Source organism: Natator depressus, chromosome 1 (assembly GCF_965152275.1).
Source record: "Natator depressus isolate rNatDep1 chromosome 1, rNatDep2.hap1, whole genome shotgun sequence".
NCBI classification, from domain to species: Eukaryota; Metazoa; Chordata; order Testudines; family Cheloniidae; genus Natator; species Natator depressus.
This window is the reverse complement of record NC_134234.1, coordinates 29,230,177-29,255,627: the sequence shown is the minus strand read 5'-3', so window position 1 is coordinate 29,255,627 and position 25,451 is coordinate 29,230,177. Positions and strand designations below refer to the sequence as shown.

The 25,451-nt window shown below is 41.7% G+C and overlaps 1 protein-coding gene across 1 annotated transcript in view; it reads left to right on the top strand.

The window, feature by feature from the left end:
- The window catches only part of MAML2 (mastermind like transcriptional coactivator 2), a 280,358-nt gene that overhangs the window by 172,064 nt on the left and 82,843 nt on the right, over positions 1–25,451 (top strand). The window contains exon 2 of the mRNA XM_074957015.1: positions 13,936–15,366. Within this exon, the coding sequence (XP_074813116.1) occupies positions 13,936–15,366 (1,431 nt within the window). The remainder of the gene's footprint in view (positions 1–13,935; positions 15,367–25,451) is intronic.

Genomic DNA, 25,451 nt, shown 5'->3' with positions numbered 1-25,451 from the left:
ATTGTGTCCACCCACAGTCCCTTTTGTGAGCTTGTCAGTTTGCAGGATTAAGGGCTAATAGACACACACTAGTTTTTCTGCACTTACCTGTCTTTAAGGAGCTCCTTTTTGTGACTCTTTCTGGCAGCATTTGATACATTTTAAGAAGACAAATGTTCTCCTTTACCTGAGACATTTGATCCCTGCATTCTTGTCTTTTGAAAGACTGCAGACAAGTCGTTATTTCAGAAGCCTGATTCTACTAAAATTTAATAAGTTAATATTAAAGCTTGTGCAGTGAAGATCACCCGTCAGTGGGAGAACATGTTGACCTGTGTAGAAATCCACAGTAAATACATATTAGGAAATCAGAATTAATTTATTTACTTAATTTCTTAAAATGTATAAAATAACCAGTGAGCATCCATCCTGTGTTGTGGGTGACCTCCCATCATTTAAGCTCCAATACTAAAATCAGGCCTGTGTCAGCAAAACTCCATTGAGTTCACTGGGGCTCCTTGAGTGCGGAGAATTCGGCCTGTGCTGAGCTGATTGCAAGATCAGCTCCTTAGTTAGCAATTAACAAAGCCAAATAATGGATTGCTGTCCCCACACAATAAATAACCCATCTGCAGAATTGATCATTTCTCTCTCCCCATGCACAATCTAACACAGGCCAGTTAAATACATTCTATGCCACCCATCTCCTCCTTCTCCCAAAGAAGCTGATCCAATGCCCATTGCTCAATGGAAGGACTATTGTAGACTTCAGGGTGCCTTGGAGCAGATCCCAAATGATGGTTAACAAATTTAACATGCAATGACTGCCTTATTACATCTACAGCAATGTAAATGAAATTTGAGACACTTAATTGAAAATGTTATTGATTAAGGTCATTAAATTGAAAGACCCTATTAATTATATTAGAATGCAAAATTAGTATATAATGGGGCACCTGTCTTGGGAACGTGTCTTGCCAATAAAATGCTGCATGTAACTTGAATTGCTTTAAAATCATTTTAAAAAGACAGGTGCGTATGTTGTTTGTAAAACACATATTATGTTTTTGGTCGTCTGTCTGGGACCCCTGCCTGAAGTAGGCACAGATAGAGTTTTAATTTCATTGCAGCCACCATCTTTCCAAGATAAAATCCCACATTATTAAAACATCTAAATCAGGAGGATTACAAACAGCCTGGGTTGGATTTTTTTTATTAAAAAGTGAACATTTATGTGAAGGTGCCTGCAGTTTAAAAGCCATATAAGACTGAGGCAGCACTGAACACTTACCAAGAAAGAAAGAGCCTCTGTTTGGCCTGTGCTGTCAGACCTTTGCCTGGTGCTTTAACCACAGCCACCCCAATGCAAAATTTACCTTTAATTAAAACATCTAACTGTTAGGCTTCTTAGGCTCTGGATCTATTTTCCCTCCTTTTTAAATAAAAAATGGAGACTTTCTATCTGTAGAGCAGCTGCTAGAAATACATATTTTATGTTGTCATAGTGATACATCTTCACCTCTCTCCTCAAGGCAAGTCTCCCATTGACAAACCCCCTCCCCGCGGCTCCAAGAATGACACGCCTTATTTTCATGGGAGTCCCAGCTCAGAGAGGGTCAGTGCAAGATTCATAGACTTTAAGGCCAGAAGGCACCATCATGATCATCTAGTCTGTCCTTCTGTACATCTCAGGCCGCAGAACTTCTCTCACCCACCTGCCCCTGTAGTAGGCCCATAAACTCTAGCTGAGTTACTGAAGTCCTCTGACCTGTTCACTGCACTCTATTTTGAGACCATAAATGAGACTTGAGTGGTCATTGGACATGTGTTGGCCCTTTGCACAAGGATGAATTTGCCTCCCGAGGAATAGAAAACTGCAGCTTTATAATGGTGTTTTGGAGACAGAAGATGGAATTGTACCTTGGGTTACACTCATTCAGCCTTATTGACTTCAGTGGGTAAGGAATATTTTACTTCAAAAATTCCCCATTTCTAAAAGAAAAGCCTGGGCAATTGCTCTTTGTTGGTTAATATTTTAATTAAATGCAAACTGATTTTAGAATTTAGTGGAGATCAGACACTAGGCACGCTCCAGCATTCTTTCCTGATGCTCAATATTTTCCCATGAGGCAAGTTCAGTGAGAATGGGCATACTTGCGTAAATGCAAAAACTCTCTTTCTAAACTGACAATATGGATGTCAGCACAGCCCCTGACAGCACAGGCCTTTCAGCCTGCCAGATTTTGTTACTTATAACTTCGAAAACAGAGGGAAGGAAAACGTCAGACATCATTAACTCATTGTCCCAGCTATCCACCAGCACTATATCCTTAAGGACTCCTTTTTTGCTCTTCTCAGATGGTCAAGAGATGTTGGTGTCCTGCCTGCTCCACTGAATTCTTTCAATAAAAGTCTGTATCGCAGGACAAAAAAACGAGGTGCAACAGACATCCAACAAAAGTTCCTGGTGGAATCTACAGTGACAGTAAATGCTGGGTCATAATAATCAGCCTTCAGCCCTGATTCATAAAAGCACTGGGCCAGTCAAAGGTGCTACACCAGTGAATCAGTGTTTAAATCAAATGAAATAGTGGGCCAGAGTCTCAGCTAGACTCTGGCCCACTGTTTCATTTGATTTAAACACTGATCCACACTGCATATATTTATGCAGATGAATACTGGTATGTATACAGTTGGGAAGTGGAATTCCACTTATGAATAGTGGAAAAACATTCTTTCCCCACTCTTCTCCCCACCCAAAGTCCTCATGCAAGGGGCATGATTGACAGCTCTTAGACTTAAGTCATCCATATCTGCCAGAGCACCAGCAGCCCTGGAGAATAACTCTTAATTCTCATCCATACCTCAGATGTGCAGACTGCAAGGCCTACTTGTTTGTCTAAACTTTTCCTGAAGGGGCGGGGAGTGGAATGGAGAGAATTCCAATAGATTGTAGGTTTCGTTTTTAGATATGGATCTCTTTGAATTTTTGTAGATGTTTTCTTAGGTTGTAAAATGCCTAATAGACACTCACTAAATAGGAATAAATATGTATCCATCAGAACAGGTCTAACTTGCAAGCTTTTACCACATTGCCCTGACAACCAGCCTTTCTGGAGGGCCACTTGAGGGATGAAAGGATGATTCTTCTTCAAGTGTTGGTGTAAATATGTATTCTGCTGTGGGGAGGTGGCAGTATGCATGAGCTCCATGTGCCAGAGACTGGAAGACTCTTGCTAGCAGTGCCCAGTAGTACGCACCTGTGCTCTTCCTCTCCTTGGACTCTGATCCAACGCCCAATGAAGTCCTTTGAAAGACTCTAATGGACTCCAGTGGGTTTTGAATCAGGGCCTAAAGAAAGTCATTGACTCCCTTAGTAACTCTGCTTCATCTTATTCAGAATCGGTTGGCTTGGTCAACAGTTGGATTATCTATGCCAATTAAGAGCCACCAATCCGATGCGCTCCCTTAAGGGAACAGTATAATAGCGCAACTCTCACATAGTTAAGATGTTACTTGTGTCTTTGGCTTCCTTATATGCAATCCATGAGAAGGTGAAGTTCATATATTTGCTATAAAGATTCATTTGCCAGTTACCTGCCATCACATGGCATATTGATTTGTGTGTGCTTCTTTTAAGGAGCTTCTTCGGGGAGCTCTCAGCTAAGGACCTTGTGATGTGCTAGGTTTCAGAGTAACAGCCGTGTTTGTGATGTGCTAGTTGCCACAATAATAACTTTTTGTGACTAACACAGTAAATGGACACATAAGAAATTAGTTTTCTCTTTACTGGGCTGCTTCCTGTGGAGCTGGAATTTAGGAGGTTCAGATTATTGGAATGATTTGTGGGAACAGTTTCCTTGTATCGATTCCTGCTGGGACTGCTTCTGTATGCTCTGAATCTACATAGCAGTGTTGATTCAGCATAGTAGCTGAGCAGAACTCTTATTGTCCACATTTGTTGCTATCCTAACAGAAGAGGAATATAATATACTGCATAGGTGATGCCATAATCTGGAATTTAGTTATGTTATGTACAAGGTATTTCTTAAAATCCCAAACTGGTTCACTTTCATTTCACAGCCAGTCAAAGGAAGGATATTTTTTATTACTGCCGTCATACATATTCCAAGTCTGTGATCAAATACCAAGATAACACTCTCTGCTACAGTGACATAGGTGAGAAACAAGACACTGCAGTCCAGGCAATTTCTGAACAGAAAGAGGAGAGGCTGGGTGCCAGTGTGGGTCAAATTAAACCATCAACTCCACTTGAATTTCTTGGAAGTTGTTCTTACGCCAGGTCTAGATTTGATCCTAAATTTCACTTGTCCACTGAAGTTTTTGGCAAAAGATTACTAACCTTTCCTTCCAATGAGGAACAATTTTGTTGATTGCTTCTAAGAACCTTGGTGAAAGCCGTGGAGGAAGGAATACTTTCCCCCTCTCATATGGTGGAGTTTGTTTGATACTGGAAGAATGACTAGGTACGCTGAAGCAGGGTTTCAACTCAAAAGCAATGACTGTGTCTCCTGTGAACTATAAATTGCCCTGAAGAAGACCTCAAGGCCAAATGGTTGGCGTGAGTCTCCTATGTGACGTGTTAATTCGCCAGAAATGTGAGTGGTCTGGTTGTTTCCTTGTTTCTGGCGTTGGCTGGATGTCTGCTCTCTCTCTCTCCATTGACTGAACTTTTAAAACCCGGCTGGTGTTGTGTAGGATACTGGGGCACAGATAGGTAATACAAATCTATGGGTGTGGTTTATATATGTGTGTGCCATAATCGTGACCCCACAAACTCAATTCTGCAGGCATTGCTGCATTGAAAACAATTGCCAGACTGCACGCAGTAATCTCTTTGTTTAAATCTACTATGTGAGGTAGTGTCTAAAGGCAAATCAAATAACAGCAGCCACATTTTTGAGGATTAGGAGCTTCCTGTGTGAGACAGTATGTGTTTTAAATATTTTAAGCTGATTTACAAAACTGGTAAACAATGTGCACGGTGGTGTTGGGTGACCTCTTTTACATGCCTGATCATCCTGTCAACATTTATAATGCCTTTGATATTTCCTTCTCATCAGGATAGGATCAGTTAAGCATTTGTATTTCCCCAAACTCAGATTGCATTACTCTTTGCTCCACGTTTCATGACAATAAATGTTGACATTAATTTCTGTAGATTGCACATAAAGTGATCATTAATTTATTCATGGTTGAAAGGAATTGGAGAGAGAAAAGAAGGGAGCGTTCTCTAAAAGAAAAACACACAGCGCATAGCATAAGGAATGCAGATCTTTCATGCCTATTTGTTTTGCACAGAATTACAAATGCTATATCCTGATTAGCAATTGTGACCTATTTAAAGCTGTACTGTTTCTCTGTGTTCCTATTCTCCTTAAACACTAAGAACTAGACATGAGATTTTATAATCCATCAGATGTAGAATCTGCGTAAGAGATATAATTATTGTGCTTCAGCAACTTGGACCAAAGCCCTGTTGTTGTATTTCTAGACAGTACGCTGTGGATAATATAGATGCATTTTTACATTGGTAATTTCAATTGGCAAGAGATGTTGTTTTTCCATAAATGAAGGTAAATTGTGGGATTTTAACACACTGATTACTATTCCAGCCTTGTCCCCAACTAACAAGAATTAAATGGATACTTGTCAGCTGGAGAACATCCTTATCTGTTACTATAATTTCTGATTTAGTAATGTTTATTACGGTAAATGTGGGAAAGACTTGTATCACTTCTTAATCATTTGGTTAGCAAGAGAATTAACTGTGTTGTGCTACTATGGTCTACAAGGGTGACTGGAGGATGACTGAGTTCCCAGAATTCAATCCACCTTGAACAATTAAGATTTTTTCCAAGATGAACTTCACCCTGGAGATTGCACTTTGTGCTAAAATCTCCATAACATGTGTCATGTTTGTGCAGACTCTGGGTTGAAGCTAGGACAGGTAAAAGTTAATATCAAGATAAAAAATGTATGGTTTCAGCTTTGTTCTTCATGTACAAGAAGTCTGCTGCTCAAAACAAGAGTGAGCATTTTAAATCTTAAGAAGAGCCAGTGAAGTGAGCCATCCCTCACCATAGCTCAACATTGCATTATAACTGGGTCAGGTCCACCTTCAGCAGAAGAGAACTGTTAAAGCAGCCAGATGATTTAAGAATGGAGGTGGTGGGAGATCATTTTCGCCAGGTCTTACCAGCAACATTTGTTTTGTAAGGGTATAGTAAGAAGTCTTGTTCCTTCCTGGGCCCAGAGGGCGTGTGTGGGGTTGCAGCATCAAGGAAGGAGCACTCAAGAGGCAGAACACTCAATTCTGTGGAAAGAGAAGCCTTGCACTGCTCTGGAAGCGTTACACTGATGGGGAGTAAAGGGTGTTCCACTCCATCTCTTTGTAGTCTTCAGCCTCCACTCCAATGGGAAAAGAGATAACATGGGGAGGACGTCAGGCACCTGTCTGGGATTCTCCTGGTTGGACCAAGTCCAGGTGAAATTAACTGCCTGATTGTGCAGGGTGCTGAGTGTCTCATTGGGAAATAATGCAAACAAATCTCTCAGTAGGAGGAATGGTTTCAATGGCATCTTGCAGACTCAGGTCATAAATACTTAAGGAGATGCACTGTCATGTCCAGGTATTGGAAGACACACAGTGCCTAGCACCATGGGATCCTGAGGGCAAGTCTACACTACTGTGCTACATCAGTGCAACACATCTGGTGAAGATGCACTCTGCCGACAGGACGGTGCACTCCCATTGGTGTAATTACTCCACCTCTGCAACAGGCAGAAGCTATGTCGGCGGGAGAGCATCTCCTGCTAGCATAGCATGGTGTGGACACAGCTTTAAGTCAGTGTAACTTACGTTGCTCACAGGGTGTCACACCTCTGAGCGATGTAAGTTACATCGACTTAAGCGGTAGTGTAGACCAGCCCTGATAGAGGCCATTAGTGCTACTGTAACCCACACACTTCCTTGGGGTGGTGTTCTGTCCCCTCTAGTGGCACTGAGACCAGTGAGAGAGCAATGATTGAGTCTGCTCTACAGCCTTAGCTAATGGTGAGTTGGCTCTTAGCTCATGTGGTAGAGACTCGTGCACTAAGCTCCTGAGGTCCCTGGTTCAATCCTGCCCGCCGACGACCCGGGTCTGTCGGCATTACACTACCACAATACAAGTAATAAAATATCTGCAATGTATTTTCCTTCTTTAAAATGGGTTCCTTTTTAATTTTGTCATCCTTCTGCACAAACTTTCTGGCAAAACCCCTTCTTTGATTATTTCAGTATTTTTCATATAGCTAATTTAAAATCCTACCCATCTCTCAAAATATAAAAGATATTGTTAACAGTGCCTCCATCAATGCAAGCAGCGCATACATACAACAAATCTAAGACTGGGAAAAGTCTGAGAGGCAAACAGTCAAAAAGACATCCTCTAAAGCAGCTTTGATTATATTTTATGTTTTTACAAGAGCAGGTGCAAAGATGTTTGTATGCATGTCAAAACTATTACACCCTATGAATTTTTAATGTCACCATGTCATCTGCCTCACTACATTTCCAAGTATGATAATCACTTGTTTTGAAATTGGTAGTAACTTTCAAGAAGTTTTTGCATGAGTTTGTGCTGCAAATCATCCATTGTTCTAAAGTAGAAGTTAATACTGCCACAGCTCTGAGTATGGAATTTCCAGTGATGGGAAAGTGGACGTTTTAGGAGATTGGAGATCTTTTCCCCACTAGGTCTTCAGCCAGCCTAGGTTGGTAATGACTTAAAGTTGTTACTTGAAATAAGTTGGTGGTTCAGTCCAGCCCTTAGTGGCTAGGTACAGACATTTAAAGAAGACAGACGTTCACAGCTGATACAAATTGATAATCTCTGTAGGCAGGTCAAGGATTGATTAGGCATGGATACTGAGTTTCTCTGCTGCCCATAGAAGAAAGCCCTTCCAGGTGACCGTAGAGATACACTGACAGGCCAGAGTGGGGAGATGCTGCGTTACCTGGTCTGTGGAAAGCCAAAATACTTAAGTCTGCAAGACTGTCAACTTAGAACTTTTCACAAGTACCATATTCACACACAATATTTAAAAGTAAGGGGAAATATGAACTGTGGAGTGCTATCCAACAGAAGAACCTGCACAAAGCAAACAGTTATAAGGAAATTGAGACTAAATCAAAAAGGAATTTTAAAAAGCATCCTTGTCATTTGCCAACAGTGATGGCCAAAATTTGTCCTTGGTCACCTACATGCAACTCCTGCAAAGGTCAGCGACTGTCCTCTGCTTGCAGCCAATGTCAGAATCAGGCCCTCATGTTGTTAGAAGAGCTGGTTGAAAAATGCCAATTATTTTTCCCTGGAAATTTTGAAAAGTTTTCTATTGTTTTCTAAACTTCCCATGAAAACATCTCATTTTTTCAACAAAAATTTGAAACTGTTTTTCAAAGTTTTTAATAATGGTTTTCAGGGGGAAAAAAAGGTTTAGATTTAAGTTTGGGATTCTCAACAAAAAACTGAAATTTCCTTCAATTTTTTTTTACTCCACTCTAATGACTAGATCAATGGAATTACTCCAGATTTACAACAGTGTCAATGAGAGTGAAATTTGGCCCCTGTGCCTTTGCAATGTTGACAAAAATTCACCACCATCGTGCTCATTTTAGACACTGTAGTTTTGTAAAATTCACCCCTCAGCAGAGGAGCCAGCACAAGATTTATACATCTCCTAAATCCCATTTAAGTCCTCACAATGGGGTTTAAGTGTGAAGTGATTGATTCCGTTGTGCAGGGTGACTATCACTCGGTGACATTTGGACCACTCATCTCTAGAGTTTTGCATTCTATTGGCACTATTCCGCCACAGGATCAGTAAAAGCACTACCCTGTCTCACAACCATTATTTTAAGCAGTTAGTAATCCAGAGCTTCCTTGCTGTAAGTGCATGAATCCATGCTGGCTCCTCAGCACCCTGTTTATCAAGAGATCTTACAATAATGTTATCTGCCAGGAAACACTTTGATGTTAAGTACTGCCTACCTGTTGTGGAATAGCACTTTACACAAAGGGCTTCTTCACCTCCTCGTTTCTGTCATTTTACAGATTTCCAATCATAGATGTTTTCAATATTTCACAGGTCAGATCACTTTAAATTTATAATCACAAATACATCTAGCCTAGAAATGTGTTTGTGTGTAAGGTGCAAAAAACATTTGTCACGTATACAGGGAGCCAAATCTTAAAGTCCTCGCTTACAACATGAACTGCTGATGCTTGAAATGGAAGTGGCTGTTTTTTTTCCTCCTGAGGTGCATGTGCTTTGCTTGGGCAATGAAAAAAGTTATCAGCCACTGAAAAATTAGTTCTGAGCATGTTCGATAGGTGCCTTCTATTTTTTTTAAAAGCAGGACGAAGTCTAATCCCTTCTCTCCCTGCCCGCATGCACAGAATGTTCAGATGTTACAGCGATGGATGCCAACATAAAAACATAGCTAATGAGATTAGACTGGTTGGTTGATTCCCTCTTGCTGGGCTGATATAGAAGCATAGTTCTTCGTAAGCTTCTGATGGGGCACTTTGCATAAGGGAGATTATAACTCGCCCAAACAAAACACAACCCACCACTAAACACATAGGTGAAAACCCTTGCAGTGCAAAGTGACTGCAGTTTTCAGAACAACTTGATACAGCTGAAGAGAGGATGGAAAATGGCTCTGGGATTGGTCGAGTCCTATGAGACTGCTCCAGCCAATCAAGAATGAGTGCTTTGGCCCCACCCTTTGTATGTTTCCCTTTCCTGTCCCCTCCCCCATGTCTAAACAGGAGAGGGAAATCAGTCTCATAAAGCAGAGAGAATCCTCTGCATCCCCTTTTGAGCTGCTTGAAGGTACCTTTGTACCTCTTGGGGAGCACAGAATTATCCTAGCAGGGCATGAGGATCTACCCCTTATTCTTTCTGTCTCAGTTGCTGTTTCCGTAAAATGGGCATAACAGCATGTACCTACCTCCCAGAGCTGTTGTTGGGATGAATTAATTAATATTTGCAAAATGTTCTGAAGATTAAAAAAAAATTAAAATGAATGGGCCCTTTTTGCAAGCATTTTAGCAGGATGCAGAAAAAGAAACACGAGATGTATCTGAAAACAATATATTCATATTTTTATACCTAGCATACATTATAGTGTCATTACATAATTAACTTACAGAAGAAGCAATGTGGTCCAGTGGCCAGATCATTGGCCTGGATGTCAGGAGAGCTGGGTTCTATTCACAGCTCTGCCAGTGACTTTGGGCAAATCATGTTCCTTTTCTGTGCCTCAGTTTCCCCATTTGAGCTTTACTTGAGGTCTGAGAAACATACTCAGAGTGTCACAGCAAAATAAAAGGTGGAACAGATTGTTTAGCATAAGTGGTTACATATTTCAAGGGTCCATTCAAGGTGGGGGAAAGGAAGGGAGGTGGTGGGGAAAAGCAGCTGGGAGGGGGGCTTTAGTAGATTATAGATTGTTGTGATAAACCATAAATCCAGTGTCTCTGTTCAATCCAGGATTTTTAGTGTCTAGCAAAGTTGCAAATTTAAGCTTCCAGGCTTGTCTTTTGAAGGTGTTGTACAGTTTCCTTTGAGGATGAGGACTGAGTGGTCAGGTATAGAGTGATCACTTTGTGAAAACTGTTCTTCTACAGGTGCTAAGGTATTTTTGTCTTTTATCATTTTCCTGTGTGAGTTCATTTGAGAGCATAGTGATTGTCTGGTTTCATCCACATAATTGTTATTGGGGCATTTGTGCACTGGGTGAGGTACACCACATGTTGTGATCGGCATGTATAGATCCTGTGGACCTTGAAAGGTGTGTTCTGGGGGTGCTGGTCATTGTAGCAGTGGAGAGATGTCTGCAGGTTTTGTGTCTGTTGTTCTGGCAGGGTCTGGTGCCACTTTGAGTTGGTGTGTCCTGGTTTGTGGGAAGCTTGCTTCTCATGCTAAGCTTGGAGAGGCTGGGGGGTTGTTTGAAGGCCAGAAGAGCGGGTTCAGGAAAGACTTCTTTCAGAATGGGGTCCCCACTGAGTACAGGTTGTAGTTGTTTGATACCCCATATCAGTTCCAGCTTGGGGTAATAGGTGACAACTAAGGGTACACAATCAGAGGGGGGTTTATTTCTGTATTCTGCAGTCTCAAAGTGGCCCATTCTATGATGCAGTCTACTTCTCTGGAATGTCCTTGTTTGGCGAAGGCAATTTTGAGTGTATTAAGGTGTATATTCCGGACTTTCTCCTTGGAGCATATTCTGTGGTATCTGAGTGCCTGGCTGTAGATAACAGGTTTCTTGGTGTATTTGGGGTTGTTATTGGATCTATGAAGGTAGGTGTGGTGATCCATGGGTTTCTTGTATATAGTTGTCTGTAGAGTTCCATTCTTGAAGTAGTCTCATGTGGCATTGTTTACATCTGTCTATTAGTTAATTCAAATATTATTTTAAATATCAGATACACATAGTGCTGTTCAGCAACAACATTGTTAATCACATCAGGGCCCATTGTCCAAGGGCTTTGAGAGTATGTGGACATTTTAAACAGCTAGTCATGTTTCAAATTGTCAGTGCAAATGCAAAGTTAATCAAGAAAGGCATAAGTTCCAGGTAACCCACTTTTATGCAGAGAATACATTATTCATCATCTATTTAGTCCTTCTGTCAGCAAAACGTAGGAGAGCAAAACATGTACTTTGACTAGGGACTTCCCCATTTCCCATAAAGAAGAATCTGGGGACTTGAGAATGATTTCTAATAAGCAAAATGATAGCAAAGATGATGGTGAAAGGAAATGTAGTTTTCTGGTTTTATGCAAAGGAAAGTACAGTGACTCATGTGTTACAAAGAAACATGCTACCCAGATTACAGTCATTGCACTCTGTAGTGTGAATGACCAGCCAAAAATCTCACTGACTGTGCCATGAACGAGAAAATACAAACTCAGTGTACTGAATGCATCAAGTTATGTGGGTGAAAATAGAACAGACACCAAAACGTCTTCAGCTATAAAGTGAAAGAACAAAACTAGATTATAGATTTGCAAATGGCAGTTCATCCCACCATCTTTGGAACATGACGTTTGTTCTTTTATGTTAGGAGGCGGGTTGACAGACTTTTATATCTTCCCCATGCTGTTTTGAGGGGATTATTCAGTGACCTGAATGGTACAAAAGGATAAGCACCAACTGCATATGAGGGCTTGTCTACACATGAAGATGTTCCTGATTAATTCCATGGGTAGACACATATTTCTGAATAAGAGTATCCACTCAGAGTTGATAAGGAACAGCTAATCAGGAACAACTCCAGACAAGTCCTTAAATTCAGGGGGTCACAGGCCAGAATACTGTTCTACAAACTCAAGGCCATCTATATGTGAAAAGGTATAATATAAATGTGATTTTTATGGTATCACAAGTCACCATAGTTAGCAAAAAAAACATGACGTATGTTACCGGAGACCTGGGATTGTCAGTTTTTTGTTTCTGCCTCAGATATTCACAAGATAGCATACCTTGACATGGGCCCTGGTTTCTTAGACCAAGGTAAAAACCAGGCCATTCATCAAATGACATATTATCATAAATCACCTGGGTCAATGTACTTATGGTTAAGTGACAAAAATGAAAGCAACACCCTCTCCCCCACACACACCAGTATAGTACTTCTTTAAATAGTTTGTAAGCATTCTAGTAGCAATGACTGTGTTCTATGCTGCAGAAGCTAGCCAGAGCATATGTATCTAGGCTTGGATATTGTGTATATTTAATAAATACAGTTGTTTAGAGCCTACTGTGCCAGTGATGTTCCTTCATAGTACATTGGTTGTGTAAAGAGCAAAAGACACAACAAGAGTATTAACATTAATGTGAATGAATACAGTCCATTATGAAGTGTTTCTGAAATTCTGCTTATAGGTACTGGAGGATGCATACATTGGGCTTGAATTTCAAACACGCATTTCAAACATGTCTAGCTGCTTTTATGTACTGTAAAGGTGTGCAGAATTATGCACCTGATTTGTATATGTGCAAGGTGGGAATTTTCACACACAAATACGTGATAAAGCATGTCCAATTGTGGTAGTTGAGCATACACTAGATGTGCAGTTGTATGTGTATATTTTTCAATATCTAGCCCACACTGTTTGTGAGTGTATAAAACTATATACGTAAATGTTCAAAAGCAAGGAAATGAAACAGTTATGGTTCTCAGATCAGTGTTAGCTGGGTCATGTTGCATAGCCTGTATTTAATTTTATAGCAGACATTTCACAACATAAATGTCTAGGGCCTAATTCTTCCCTAATAAATTAACGTACATATTTGGAAAAAATAGTACAGCAGTAGAAGGTATCTCATGAGCCAGATCTTTAGCTGAAATTGGCATAACTCCACTGCCTTAAATTCAGTATGTGAACAAGGTAAAATTCTCCTAGTAATGTTACTTCAGACATATTTGAATATATGGGGACAGCTCCTCAGCTGGTGTAAATCTGGGTATGCCAAAAATCAGTGGGAGCTGGATGGCTAATTACTCATTTTGCCTCTGAAAACGTCTCTTAGCGAGTCCTTAGACTCTATACCAGCCAGTAAGAACGATCTTATGGAGTAGATGCTGGAATCACTGGGCAAAATTCTATGCCCTGTGTTACACAGGAGGTTAGATTACATTATCATAAGGGGCCCTGCTAGCCTTCAAATTTATGAAATCTATTTCAATTCTATTAATTTTAGTATCACAAATTTCTGCTAATTTCCAGAGTATACTACTGTATTGCATAACGTTTGTTAATTAATTTTTCAAGATCTTCATGTTATAAGCATCAAATTAGTATCAACCTACTTTTGAGTTGACTATGGACTGGATCTTGAATGTCAATTAATTATTTATTTTCTCCCCACTTTTTTCAGCTCCAGGGCTCCTTGAAGAGGAAGCTGGTGGTAAATTTATCACCTGCTAACAACAAGAGACCCAATGGTATTTCAGATAACTCTTTCCTTGATATTAAGAGGATACGAGTGGGTGATAATCTTTCTATGGGACAAGGCGGACATGTTAACAATTGCCAAAGCCAGTCAATGTCAGGAACCTTGTCTGTGGGGCAAGGATCACAAAGAAAGACCAGCAGCCTAACAAACAGTACCCACTCTAGTGGGCATATGTTTAGTATGCCTTTGAAAGAGGTCAAGAAAGAACCAGGAGAAACCATATCTTGCAGCAAACATCTGGATGATCATATGTCCCATGAAAACATTTTCCCTAACAGATATGGGGAAGATACAGGGGAACAGATGATGGACCCAGAGCTTCAGGAGCTGTTTAATGAACTGACTAACATATCGGTGCCACCAATGAGTGACCTTGAACTAGAAAATATGATAAATGCCACCATAAAACAAGATGAGCCATTTAACATTGATCTCGGGCAGCAAAACCAGAGAGGCGCTGCTAGATCTTCTCTGCAGATGGAGAAAATTGTGATAAAGAGTGAATATTCACCAGGCTTGAATCAGGCACCTGTGGGCTCCCCTCAAATGAGGCCTTCTTCTACAGGACCAGCCTTCACTATGTCCAGTGCTGCCATGTCCACCTCTTCACCAATCCCTTCGGTGCCTCAGAATCAAGCACAGCCGTCACAGGTCTCTTCAGTCTCAAATCGACCATTGACTAACTGGCAAGAAGTATCTCACGCCCAGCAGCTAAAACAAATAGCAGCCAACCGACAACAGCATGCCTTGATTCAGCAGCAGCAGCAGCAAACCCAGCCATCCAGCTGGCCCACCTTGTCCCCATCAGGCCCTTCCCCAGGACAATTTGTACAAGAGAAAATTCCCAGCCCTTCCTTTCGTCAGCAGCAGTTCAGCCCCCAGAGTTCAGCCATGCCTGGGGTACCTGTCAATGGGAATCAGTCCAAAGCGATGAATAACTACATCTATAAACCAAACGCCCCAACCCAGAGCAGCCCTATTGACATTATAATGCAACCAAAGCCTCAGGATCTCAATAGAAACTTTATAAACAACACTCAATCACCATTAGAGCAGCATCATGGCAACACAAAGCCTTTGTGTCATTTTAACTCAGAGCAAACTAACCAGCAGATGCCTTCAGTTTTGGGATCCCAAAGCAAGCCTTCTATCCTGCACTATCCTCAGCAGCTGCAAAGCCCTGTTGCAGTGCAACAGCAACAGCAGCAACCTACTCAACCTCTCCAAAACCAGCCTCTTCAAAGGCCACCAAACGTATCCTTAGCATTGCAGCAGAAGATGATACTTCAGAAAATGCAGCAAAGCCAACAAATCTCAGGACTGCAGTATCCCATCTCTCAACAGCACAGACAGGTAAGATGTGTTCCTCCTAAACAGTAGTAAAACAGTCCTTTTCTGTGCAATAGAAAGGCTTTTCCACTCTTGTCATTGTTCCCAGTGAGATTGGGCTAAAGAAATTTGTAATGAAATGCAAAGGCCACTCACATTTAATGGAGATCCACTGCACAAGAGCTGGTGGTGGGATGTTCAGTTTTCATACTTATAACATGTAGGCTACTTTGAACCACAATTTTTGTTGTTGTTGTTGTTGTTGCCGCCTTTTCTAAGGCAATATCTTTGCAATGTTAACTCTATGTCATTGTTTTTTTCTGGGAGGACAGAGGTTGGGAAATAACAATAGTCTTAGACGTCTGTTGACTCTAACTTGACAGAAACGTTTGTCTGGGAATTGTATTATCTGTTTGTAAAGGAAAATCTAAAACTGCTCAAATGTTATTTTTGGGTTTGCCTGGCAACCTTTTTAAGTATTCATTTTCTTGGAAAATGTGTTTATAAAAGAATGGAAAAATAAATTCTAACCATGTAAAGGCCTATAACACTGGGTATATATAGACTGAATGGTGGGCATCAGTTAAAAAAAAATCTCTTTCACATAGGCTCAGTAGGCTTATAAAGTAACGATGTGTGGTAGAAATGAGCAAGGACTAGAAAATAGCAGGAAGTAGACAACTCAGGGTGGGCACCAAAAACTGAGACACTCAGAATTACAGGCTTCTTTTTGATAAATTTGGCCTTAATCTCAAAAGGCTTGATTCTCCAGTGCCCCTTGTATAGTCATTTATACTTGTGCAAAGTGGGTGAAAACGCTACCATTGCATAAATGGCTGTACAAGTTACAAGGCACCAGAGAATCAGTGTCTCTGTGCTTCACTTCTTCATCTGGGAAATGGGAACAGTAAGTACTTGCCTCAGGGGGTGGTGTGAGAATAAAATTCACTGAGGCACATGAGGAGCTTAGATGCTTAGTGAGGAGCACTGTACAATTACCTACAGACAAATGCAGTGTTGCAAAAAGCTCCAGCTCCTGGAGTCATGTGATTAGAGGAGACTCTCAGCTTTTGTTTTTAAAAAAGTACATTTCTATCTTTCATGGTTGTAGAGTAAAGCTTGAAAATGTGACTCAAATGTAACCTAAAGGCTCAGAAGCCAGAAAGCAAATTTTAAAAAAATGTTATTGGAGGTTTTTTAATCTTATGATTTTAAGCCGATGTCATGATTGTTGTGGGCCTGACTTATGATTGAATTCTTGGGGTTAGCAATATTTCAAATGTATAAAGTCTGCTAGGTAACTTCTGAATTTCTCATAGCTGGGGAAAAAAATCCTATAACTAATGATTGAAAATGGAAAAACCAAACTTTCCGAATTGTAATTGAAAGCACCATATAGATGGGTCAAACAAAACTGGAATTTCTAGGCCAACCTGTTTTGAGATGGAATCTGGTGGTACAAAAAGTAGCAATCTAAATAAATAAATTAGAAGACTTGTACAACTGAAAACTAATTTTTAGCTTCCCAAACGATTTGGTCAATAAATCATAAACTGTCCCCAAATCTCATCTCCTTGTAAGAGACAGCATATGAGAAATTTCAGGCAGAAGGGATTTCTTTTTATTTTGGTTTGAAGAAGCTGGCGAGGGAGCAGCTGTGGGAATCAATTTCAACTATGTTATGTTAATAGTGTAATAAGGAATAAGATAATAAGCAATAGCCACCATGGATTGATTTGTCAAGAACAAATCATGCCAAACCAACCTAATTTCCTTCTTTGACAGGGTTACTGGCATAGTGGATGGGGGGGAAGCAGAAGACATAATATATCTTGATTTTAGTAAGTCTTTTGACAGTCCCACATGACATTCTCATAAGCAAACTATGGAAATATGGTCTAGATGAAATTCCGACAAAGGAGGTGCACAACTGGTTGAAATACCATATTCAGAGTAGTTATCAATGGTTTGCTGTTGAACTGGAAGGACTTATTTAAGTGGAGTGCCACAGGGGTCTGTCCAGGGTCCAGTACTTTTCAACATTTTCATTAATGACTTGCATAATGGAGTGGGGAGCAGGCTTATAAAATTTGCTGTTGACACCAAACTTGGAGGAGTTGCAAGCATATTGGAGGACAAGATTAGAATTCAAAACAACCTGGACAATTGGTCTGAATTCCACAAGTTTAAATTCAATAAAGACAAATGCAAAGTAGTACACTTAGAAAGGAAAAATCAAATGCATAAATCGAATTAGAAATGCACAACTACAAAATGGGGAATGACTGGCTACGTGGTAGTACTGCTGAAAAGTATGCGGAGGCTAAAGTGGATCACAATTTTAATGTGAGCCAACAATGTGATGCAGTTGCAAAAATGGCTAATATTCTGGGATATATTAACAGGATTGTCCTGTGTAAGACATGGATATAACTGTCCTGCCCTACTCAGCACTGGTGAGGCCTCACCTGGAGTACTGTGTCCATGTTTTGACACTGTAGGAAAGAGGTGGACAAATTGGAGAGAGTCCAGCGGAGAGCAACAAAAATATTAGAAGGTTTAGAAAACCTGATTTAGTCCTGAGGGAAAAAGCCTGGAGCTGTGGGGAGGGGCTGATAACATATTTGAAGACTGTTACGGGCTGTTGTATAGAGGTGGATGATCAATTGTTCTCCGTGTCCATTGAAGGTAGGACTGGAAGTAATTGGGTTAATCTGCAGCAAGAAAGATTTAAGTTAGATATTGGGGGAAACAAACCTTTTTAACGGTAAGAATAGTTAAGTACTGGAATAGATTTCCAATGGCGGTTGTGGAACCCCCGTCACTGGAGGTTTTAAGAACGGGTTAGATAAACACCGGTCAGGGATGATCTAGGTTTACTCAGTCCTGCCTCAGCGCAGGGGGCTGGACTAGATGACCTCTTGAGGTCTCGTCCAGCCTAACCTTTTCATGATTCTGTGTTGCAGGGGATCTATTGCTCCTTGGCTGTAGCTCTCTATTCATTAGCCATTGTACTTTAACGGTCTTTAAGGGAGTGTTTCCCCACTCTCTTAGCAGACTGGCAGTCAGAGGGATTTGAACAGGCTCGTTATGCAGCCATGATGGTGCTCCTCCAGCAATCTGTCAGCGTAGGCGAGACAGGCAGGACTTTTATAAACATGAATATTTTTGCAAAATATGCAAGACAACATACTGGATGCAAATTAAAACACTAATGGTAACTTGCTTGAAGCTGTGTTAGTTTCCGACTGTGTCCCTTGCCCAGCTGCTGCTAAGCAAGCTTCAGGGTCACGGCCAATGGAAGCTCTATGTGCAAAATGTCTCCTCCTTATGCGGATCTGGGATCTCTTCTCTGTGCATTCACAGGATCAGGTGGCTTGAGAGGCTTTTGCCATGTGAACTTTTTCAGGGCCCCAATCACTTCTCACTATAAGGAATGCTTAGCAGGAGCTTCTGCAAGGGAGATTTCAGGATCATCTTCCACAGTTTCATGAGCACAATGGGGCAGTCTGGCCCATAGCAGTGTTGTTGTGTAAAGCTTTGGAAAGATAACCACAGGTTGTGAGAATTTTGTAGCAAGAACTCTGGAACATCTACACTGAAGAGATAACTCATCCTCTTTTAGCCCAACAGCAATCACTCCAAAGCTCTGTGGCAGTCACTACACAGTGGTGAAATTCTTTAGAAGCAGGAGCTATGTTTACAGAGAGATATTGTTGATCCATGGTTGACCTGCAGTATTGGTAATTGTCATGCTGTTCACCTGTTAAACTTCTTTGTATATCGCTTTTTAGCTGCCAGAGCCAACAGACTCCTTAGGCTGAGCCGGCAGAATTTGTAAGCACCTTCAACTGACTATTTGAGCGCCAGACTTACAAAGTCTGCAGGATGCACAATGGGAGATGTTAAGCTTTTCTGCTTCTTGGACGCTAGGGATTTAGTTGGTGGAGTTTGCTGATTCGGAAAGCTTCTGCTTTGGATCTGATAAATGCTTCAAGAGCTCTCAAGAAGCTTATAAACTCTTTTGAAGTCTCTCTGAATTGTCAGGTGTTCCCACCAACCCAGTCCCACAACCTTTCATAGAATCACTCAAAGGTAATAAGCCTCAGGAAAGACATACAGTGTATATAAAGCACAGTGTGGAGTGTCTGCTCAAAGTTGGGTTTGAGATATGGCATTCCAAAAAAAATCACGTAAGATGTTTCTACAAAGAAAAAAAATCTTGTTTTCCAGGCTCTCCTAAAAAACAAAAGCTTTTTCTGATTATCATCAAATGTTCCACAGAAAATTATCATCCAGCCAGAGACAGCCTATGCAGAAACTGAGACAGAAAGCTGTTTTTTAAAGGGTGTGTGAGAGGCTTCAGGTATCTACAAATTGGGCTTTTAATTAAATGAAAAGTAAATTACAACTTTAGTTATCGAGTCATTGACATGTTTTCATAAGAAGAGAGGGGTTTTTTTGTTTTTATTAAAACATGTTAAAATTCAAACTTCTTAAATGATTACCCTTCTCTCTCACATAAAAACATTGGAAAATAAAGGGCGCAAGAAACACTGACCTTACTTGACTCTGACTTGCAAGTAAGATCCAACTGTCCATCAAAGACACAGTGACCAGCAAGACTGGAGAGAAGTTTCCCCATTAGAAGGCATGCATGAAAGGGAACTGAATATTCAGAATATGAGAATACACAATACAAAAAAAACCATGAAAATATCATTGGCAAATTATGTTTAAAGATGTATGTGCCTCCCCCCAATCACCCACAGTGTAATTTTCTTAACTAAAGCCTGTATTCTTCTCTCCTCCTGTGGAAAACTCCCGTGGGAAGGAAGGAAGTAATCTAAAAACTGTTTCACCACATGAAACTGCCAAACTGCTGAGTAGGGGAAAGGGTCTTGAGCTATATGGAAGTACACAGGCTGCGAGGACTTTTGGAGAAATATGGGGCTAAATTCATTTTTGGCATAACTCCAGTACAGTTAATGAGGATCCTAACTCTACAGATCTTGTAAAGGGAGAGGATCATGTCATGTAGGCTTCACTCCCTTCTTTCCATGAGCTTCACCTCCTGCCTGTGAGGCTTTCCACTCATTATTAAGAGTAGTAAATTATTAATTACTAATGGTTAATCGTTGACTTTATTTCAGTCTGCCTAATTCCTCAATGAGAAATCAGTGCTTTATTATACTAGGTACTGTACAAACTGTAAAGCAGAGTGTGGAATCTGGCCCTTCGTTACTGTAGTTGAGAGATGGATTTGTAGCATGAGTACACAGTTCATAGAGAGCTGCTGTAACTCCACCATCAAATGGCACTACACCGCTGTCAACTATCAATTCACATGCTTTAGATAATTCTCTGTTTTTTTCTTGGTTTGAAGTCCCCAAAAAGCATTTGGACATGACTTTATGGCTTTAAAGCTTGCTAAATGGAATGTCAGGCTTATAATTTCTCTGCCTGTCTCAGTCACTTTGTGTTACACTGGAGGTTTTCAGTGGGATTTGCTAATTAGATGCTTTTTAGCCTCTAGGGACAAGCCATGGCAATGAAATATTCTTGGTTTCCTGAAAGAGGCTGCATTGAATTGGGGTTTTGTTTGCTCGTGTGTTTTATTCTCTGCCTGTGTTGTGGGGACTCGCCTTTCCCACTCTCTACCAGTAAGTGTCCAGTCATAGCAAAACTCTCTTGTAATAAAATTTCAAACTCTCTGGCTTTCAGGTTTCATTATAAGCCCAATTTCAGCCCATGCTCAATGAAGTTTGCCACCCTTTTAGTGAACCTGGGCTGGGTTTGAAAAGCTTTTTCTGATTATCATCAAATGTTCCACAGAAAATTATCATCCAGCCAGAGACAGCCTATGCAGAAACTGAGTCTAGAGAGAATATTGAAGTCAAGTTTTCACTTAGTTTTGTGAGAAGATGGACTAGTCACTGAAGGATGGTCTTGGGGTGAGACTTAGGGTTTGGGGCGGAAACCCTGCAAAACTCAGTCATAATATTTGCTGAATAAATTCAGCAAATATTTTTGAAAGCTTTTGATCAGCTGTGTGGTTTATTGGATATGATTAATCAAATAATTAAAACAAAATTGAACAGAATACGTGCCCAGATTCACCAAACAAATATTGTTTGAACACCTCTGGTTCTTATGTACTTACATGGCCCCCATCACTCTAGCATCTAAGTGCCTCACAATCTTTAACACCTCTGTGCAGTTGGTCAATTCTATTATTCCTATGTTACAGATGGGGAACTGAAGCACAGAGAGGGTAAGTGACTTGCCCAAGGTCACACAGAAAATCTGTGGCAGTGCAAGGAACTGAACCCAGGTCTCTCAAGTCCTAGACTACCGCCTGGACCATCCTTCCTCTCATGGTTTTGATCCAAAAGCACGTTAAACTCGGAGGTTTTAGCTGAGATTCTCTTTTTTCATTTTTATTGCTATGGGAGGGGAAAGAACTCATGTCAACAGAAACCAGAATAAATTCACCAAATCTCAATGGACTGAAGCCACAGCAATTCATACAGCTCTAGGCATGTGCCATTGTGTCCTGATAGCTGTATTTAGTCAGTGACTCCCAGATCTTGGGGTCAATTTAAGTGGGGGTCATGAGAGCTTCACCCACTACTTCATATGGGCACCCAGTTGTCCTTATTTTTAAAACTCAGGATCTCCCCGTGCATCTTCTGTACTCTGCTAAGATTACACCCAGGGACAGTGTCATCTTATACAGAGCTTAGTGCATTGTTAGCACTTACATAATAAATCATCGTTTTCATAATCCCTTCTAGGGGTGGGCACATCCTCTGGGAGGTATGGGGAGGACATGGCAGGCTTGCAGTATGTTTCTTCTTTTCAAAACCCTGGAAATTTGATGTGATTAGTCACTATTTTGGGGGGAGTTAGCCCTCACTTGCCCTAGTCTGGTCATGCCCTAGAACTCTTCCCTGTACCAGGTCTTTGACCAGCTGGGCTGATATGCTGTTCTCCCACGCTGACAGAGCTTTGTACCATCTCCTAAGAGAACCCTGAACAGTTCAGCAGTAGTCTCTTTGCTCGAGACTGAGAGCTGCACCTCTCCTGGCCCAATCTGTGAGGCTTGATCTCAGCCAAATTCTCCTTGAACCCTTATGCCAAACTGTGAGGAAGATGGTCACAAAATTGCTGTTCTTGATATTTCATTAGCATGAATCAGGAGCTTGTTTATATAACTTTGGCATATCTATGTATATTTGTATATGTTTTAAGTGATATGAATGGTTTGAGTGGTTCAACTAAGCCTATGGTTCTATAGAGACTTTGGGAGAGATTCTGCTCTCAGTTACCCCAGTGTAAATCCACAGGAACACCTTTTGGTTTTGGTGAAAACGGTCTACATTTACACTAGTATAAATTGCAGAATCTGGCTTTTACTCTTCTTGTCCATGGACACTCCACGTCTTTAGTGAAGAGCATTTATTGTAACTTGCAGACTGTTAGAACTCGGAATACGAGGAAACACCATAAGCAGTAAACATAATGGCCTGTTCACATTTAAAGTGTGGCCAGTAGAATTCTCCATTATTTTCCATCGCCATTAACTTACACTTCTAATTTAGCTTTTGAAATTTCTTAAGTGAAACAAAATATGGTTTCCTTGGATGATTCATATAAAAACAATTATTTCTTAGACCTTCGTATTTACCTTTTTTTAAAGCATATTTAACTGCAGCAAGATCCATGTTTTTGACTGTGGAGGATTCTTTTTAAATACCTGTGAAATAGTGAAGTCTAGTGTGCGTGGTGGTAACTGGTGCAGATGAGTATTCCCTCTAATTTTCCCACACATGTGCGTAATGAACTCTGTTCTGTGCACCAATATGGTGCAGATAACAAAATTCATGTGGTGGGGGTGGCGCTGAGGGCTTCGGAGTGTGGGAGAGGGGTCAGGGCTGGGGCAGAGGATTGGGGTGGGGGGGTGAGGGCTCGGGGGGGGGCAGGGATGAGGGGCTCAGGGCTGGGGCAGAGAGTTAGGGTGCAGGGCAAGTGAGGGCTCCAGCTGGGGGTGCGGGCTCTGGGGTGGGGCTGGGGATGAGGGGTTTGGGGTGCAGGCTTCCCGGGGGCTATGGTGGGGAGAGAGGACTCCCTCCAGCTCTCTCTCCCCGCAGCAGCACCTGGGCTGTGTGGGGAGAGGTGCCTCTCCCCCAGCTACGGCAGATCCGTGCCAGGGCTGGGTTGGGGTTGGGGGGAGGGGCGCCTCTCCCCTGGCCGCAGGGCAGGTCCATGCTGGGGGAGAGGCAACTGTCCCCGCTGCCACCCTGAGGCCCTGTGCGGGGCTTAATAGGCAGCTGCCCGGCCGCACAGCATAGATGGAATTTAAGCTGCAGACTAGGGATTAACCTGGATTTAGATTAAAAGTGGAAAGGGTTCTGTAGCTTCTGGATCTGCAATCAAAGAAGCTGCTCCCTCCTTGAGGAGGAGAGTAGTGCACCCTTCTTTACATGCTGACTACCAAAAATCCTCTCAGCCTAGCTGCTAGCTCCATTTTGGTTGCATTTCTTCATAGAAGGGTTAAATGATCTGATCTGAATAATAATTTGCATATATACTGGCAGTTAGCATCAATTACATGGACCCTCATTGGTTTATGGGTGTGAAGTCCAACAGAGAAGGTCACAAGTCCTACACTCTCCATTTCAGTGTCCAAATTGGCTGGAAAATGTGTAATGCCGGAATTAGAATATGTCTACACTGCAATTAAAGACCTGCAGCTGGCCCGTGCCAGCTGACTCGCGCTAAGGGGCTTGGGCTAAGGGGCTGTTTAATTGCAGTGTAGATGTTCGGGCTCCAGCTGCAGCCTGAGCTCTAGGACCCTCTTGCAGAGGTTATGGATCTATTATAGGAGTGGGTTGGTGAGGTTCTGTGGCCTTCAGTGTGCAGGAGGTCAGACAAGATGATCACAATGGTTCCTTCTGACCTTAAAGTCTGTGAGTCTACACTGCAATTAAACAGCCCCTTAGCCCGAGCAACACGAGCCTGAGTCAACAGGCACCAGCCAGTCATGGGTTTTTAATTACAGTGTAGCCATATCCTTAGACAGTTAGCTCCCTGGGGACTTCATATTTGAGGAGGCTTACGTGTAATGTTTATTCCACCGTGGTCTGGGCTTAGTTAAAACTCACGCAGTGTGTAGCTTATTTTTTGTTTGTTTACGAGGGTAGAGTTTGGAGCTAGGCCCCAATTAAAATTCACTGGGATTTGAGTGCCTCACTCCTTTAGTCTCCGTAGAAAATCCCAGCCTAACTTTGTAAAGCATGACGCTAGCAAAATTTAGCCCTTCCATAGTTGTAGATCCCCGGGTGAGTAAGGATCATAATCCCCATTGTACAGGCATGCAGAGTGAGGTGGCAAGAGGCTAACTGATTTATCCAGGTCAGTGAGTGAGTCAGTGAAAGAGCCAGGAATTAGAGCCGAGGTGACTCCAGGTCCCTTATCTATTGGGTTACACTGCCTCTGGGCTACAGCTTGTAGGACACACACAATGTCAAATTGATTGGATGAGAATATGTAATAGGAGGTCCCAATTAAGATCTCAGTTGTGGCTTTGCTCTGAGCCCCAAGAAAGGGGCAGTGTGTTGCTGTGCTTCCTATTGAGCAGAACAGGAGTCAGATTGTTCCTCTGCAAATTACAATCTGTCTCATGGCCCTGCCACCCTTCCCCACCCTTCCTGGTGCAGTATACATCATCCCATGTGCTGGCACAGCTATGGCGACCAACGAGGGATGGACTTGTGGCTCCACCCAGTTCCCATCCACTCCCACCTGCCTGCACAGGAGTGGAGAGAAACATAGAGCCTCCATCCCCTCCTGTACTACCACCTGCAGCATGAGGACTCAGCGCAAGGGAGTAATGTGAAACCTTGCACCCCCTTATTTCTTCACACAACTGCCCTGTTCTGTTCATTCCCTGGCACTGGTCACTGTTGGAAGACAGGATACTGGGCTAGATGGACCACTGGTCTGACCCAGTATGGCCATGCTTATACACAAGCTGGACCACAACTGGGCTCTAAGTGTGGGTGAATGACTAAAGGGTTAATGCTTTCGTTGAGGTTAGAAGAGCG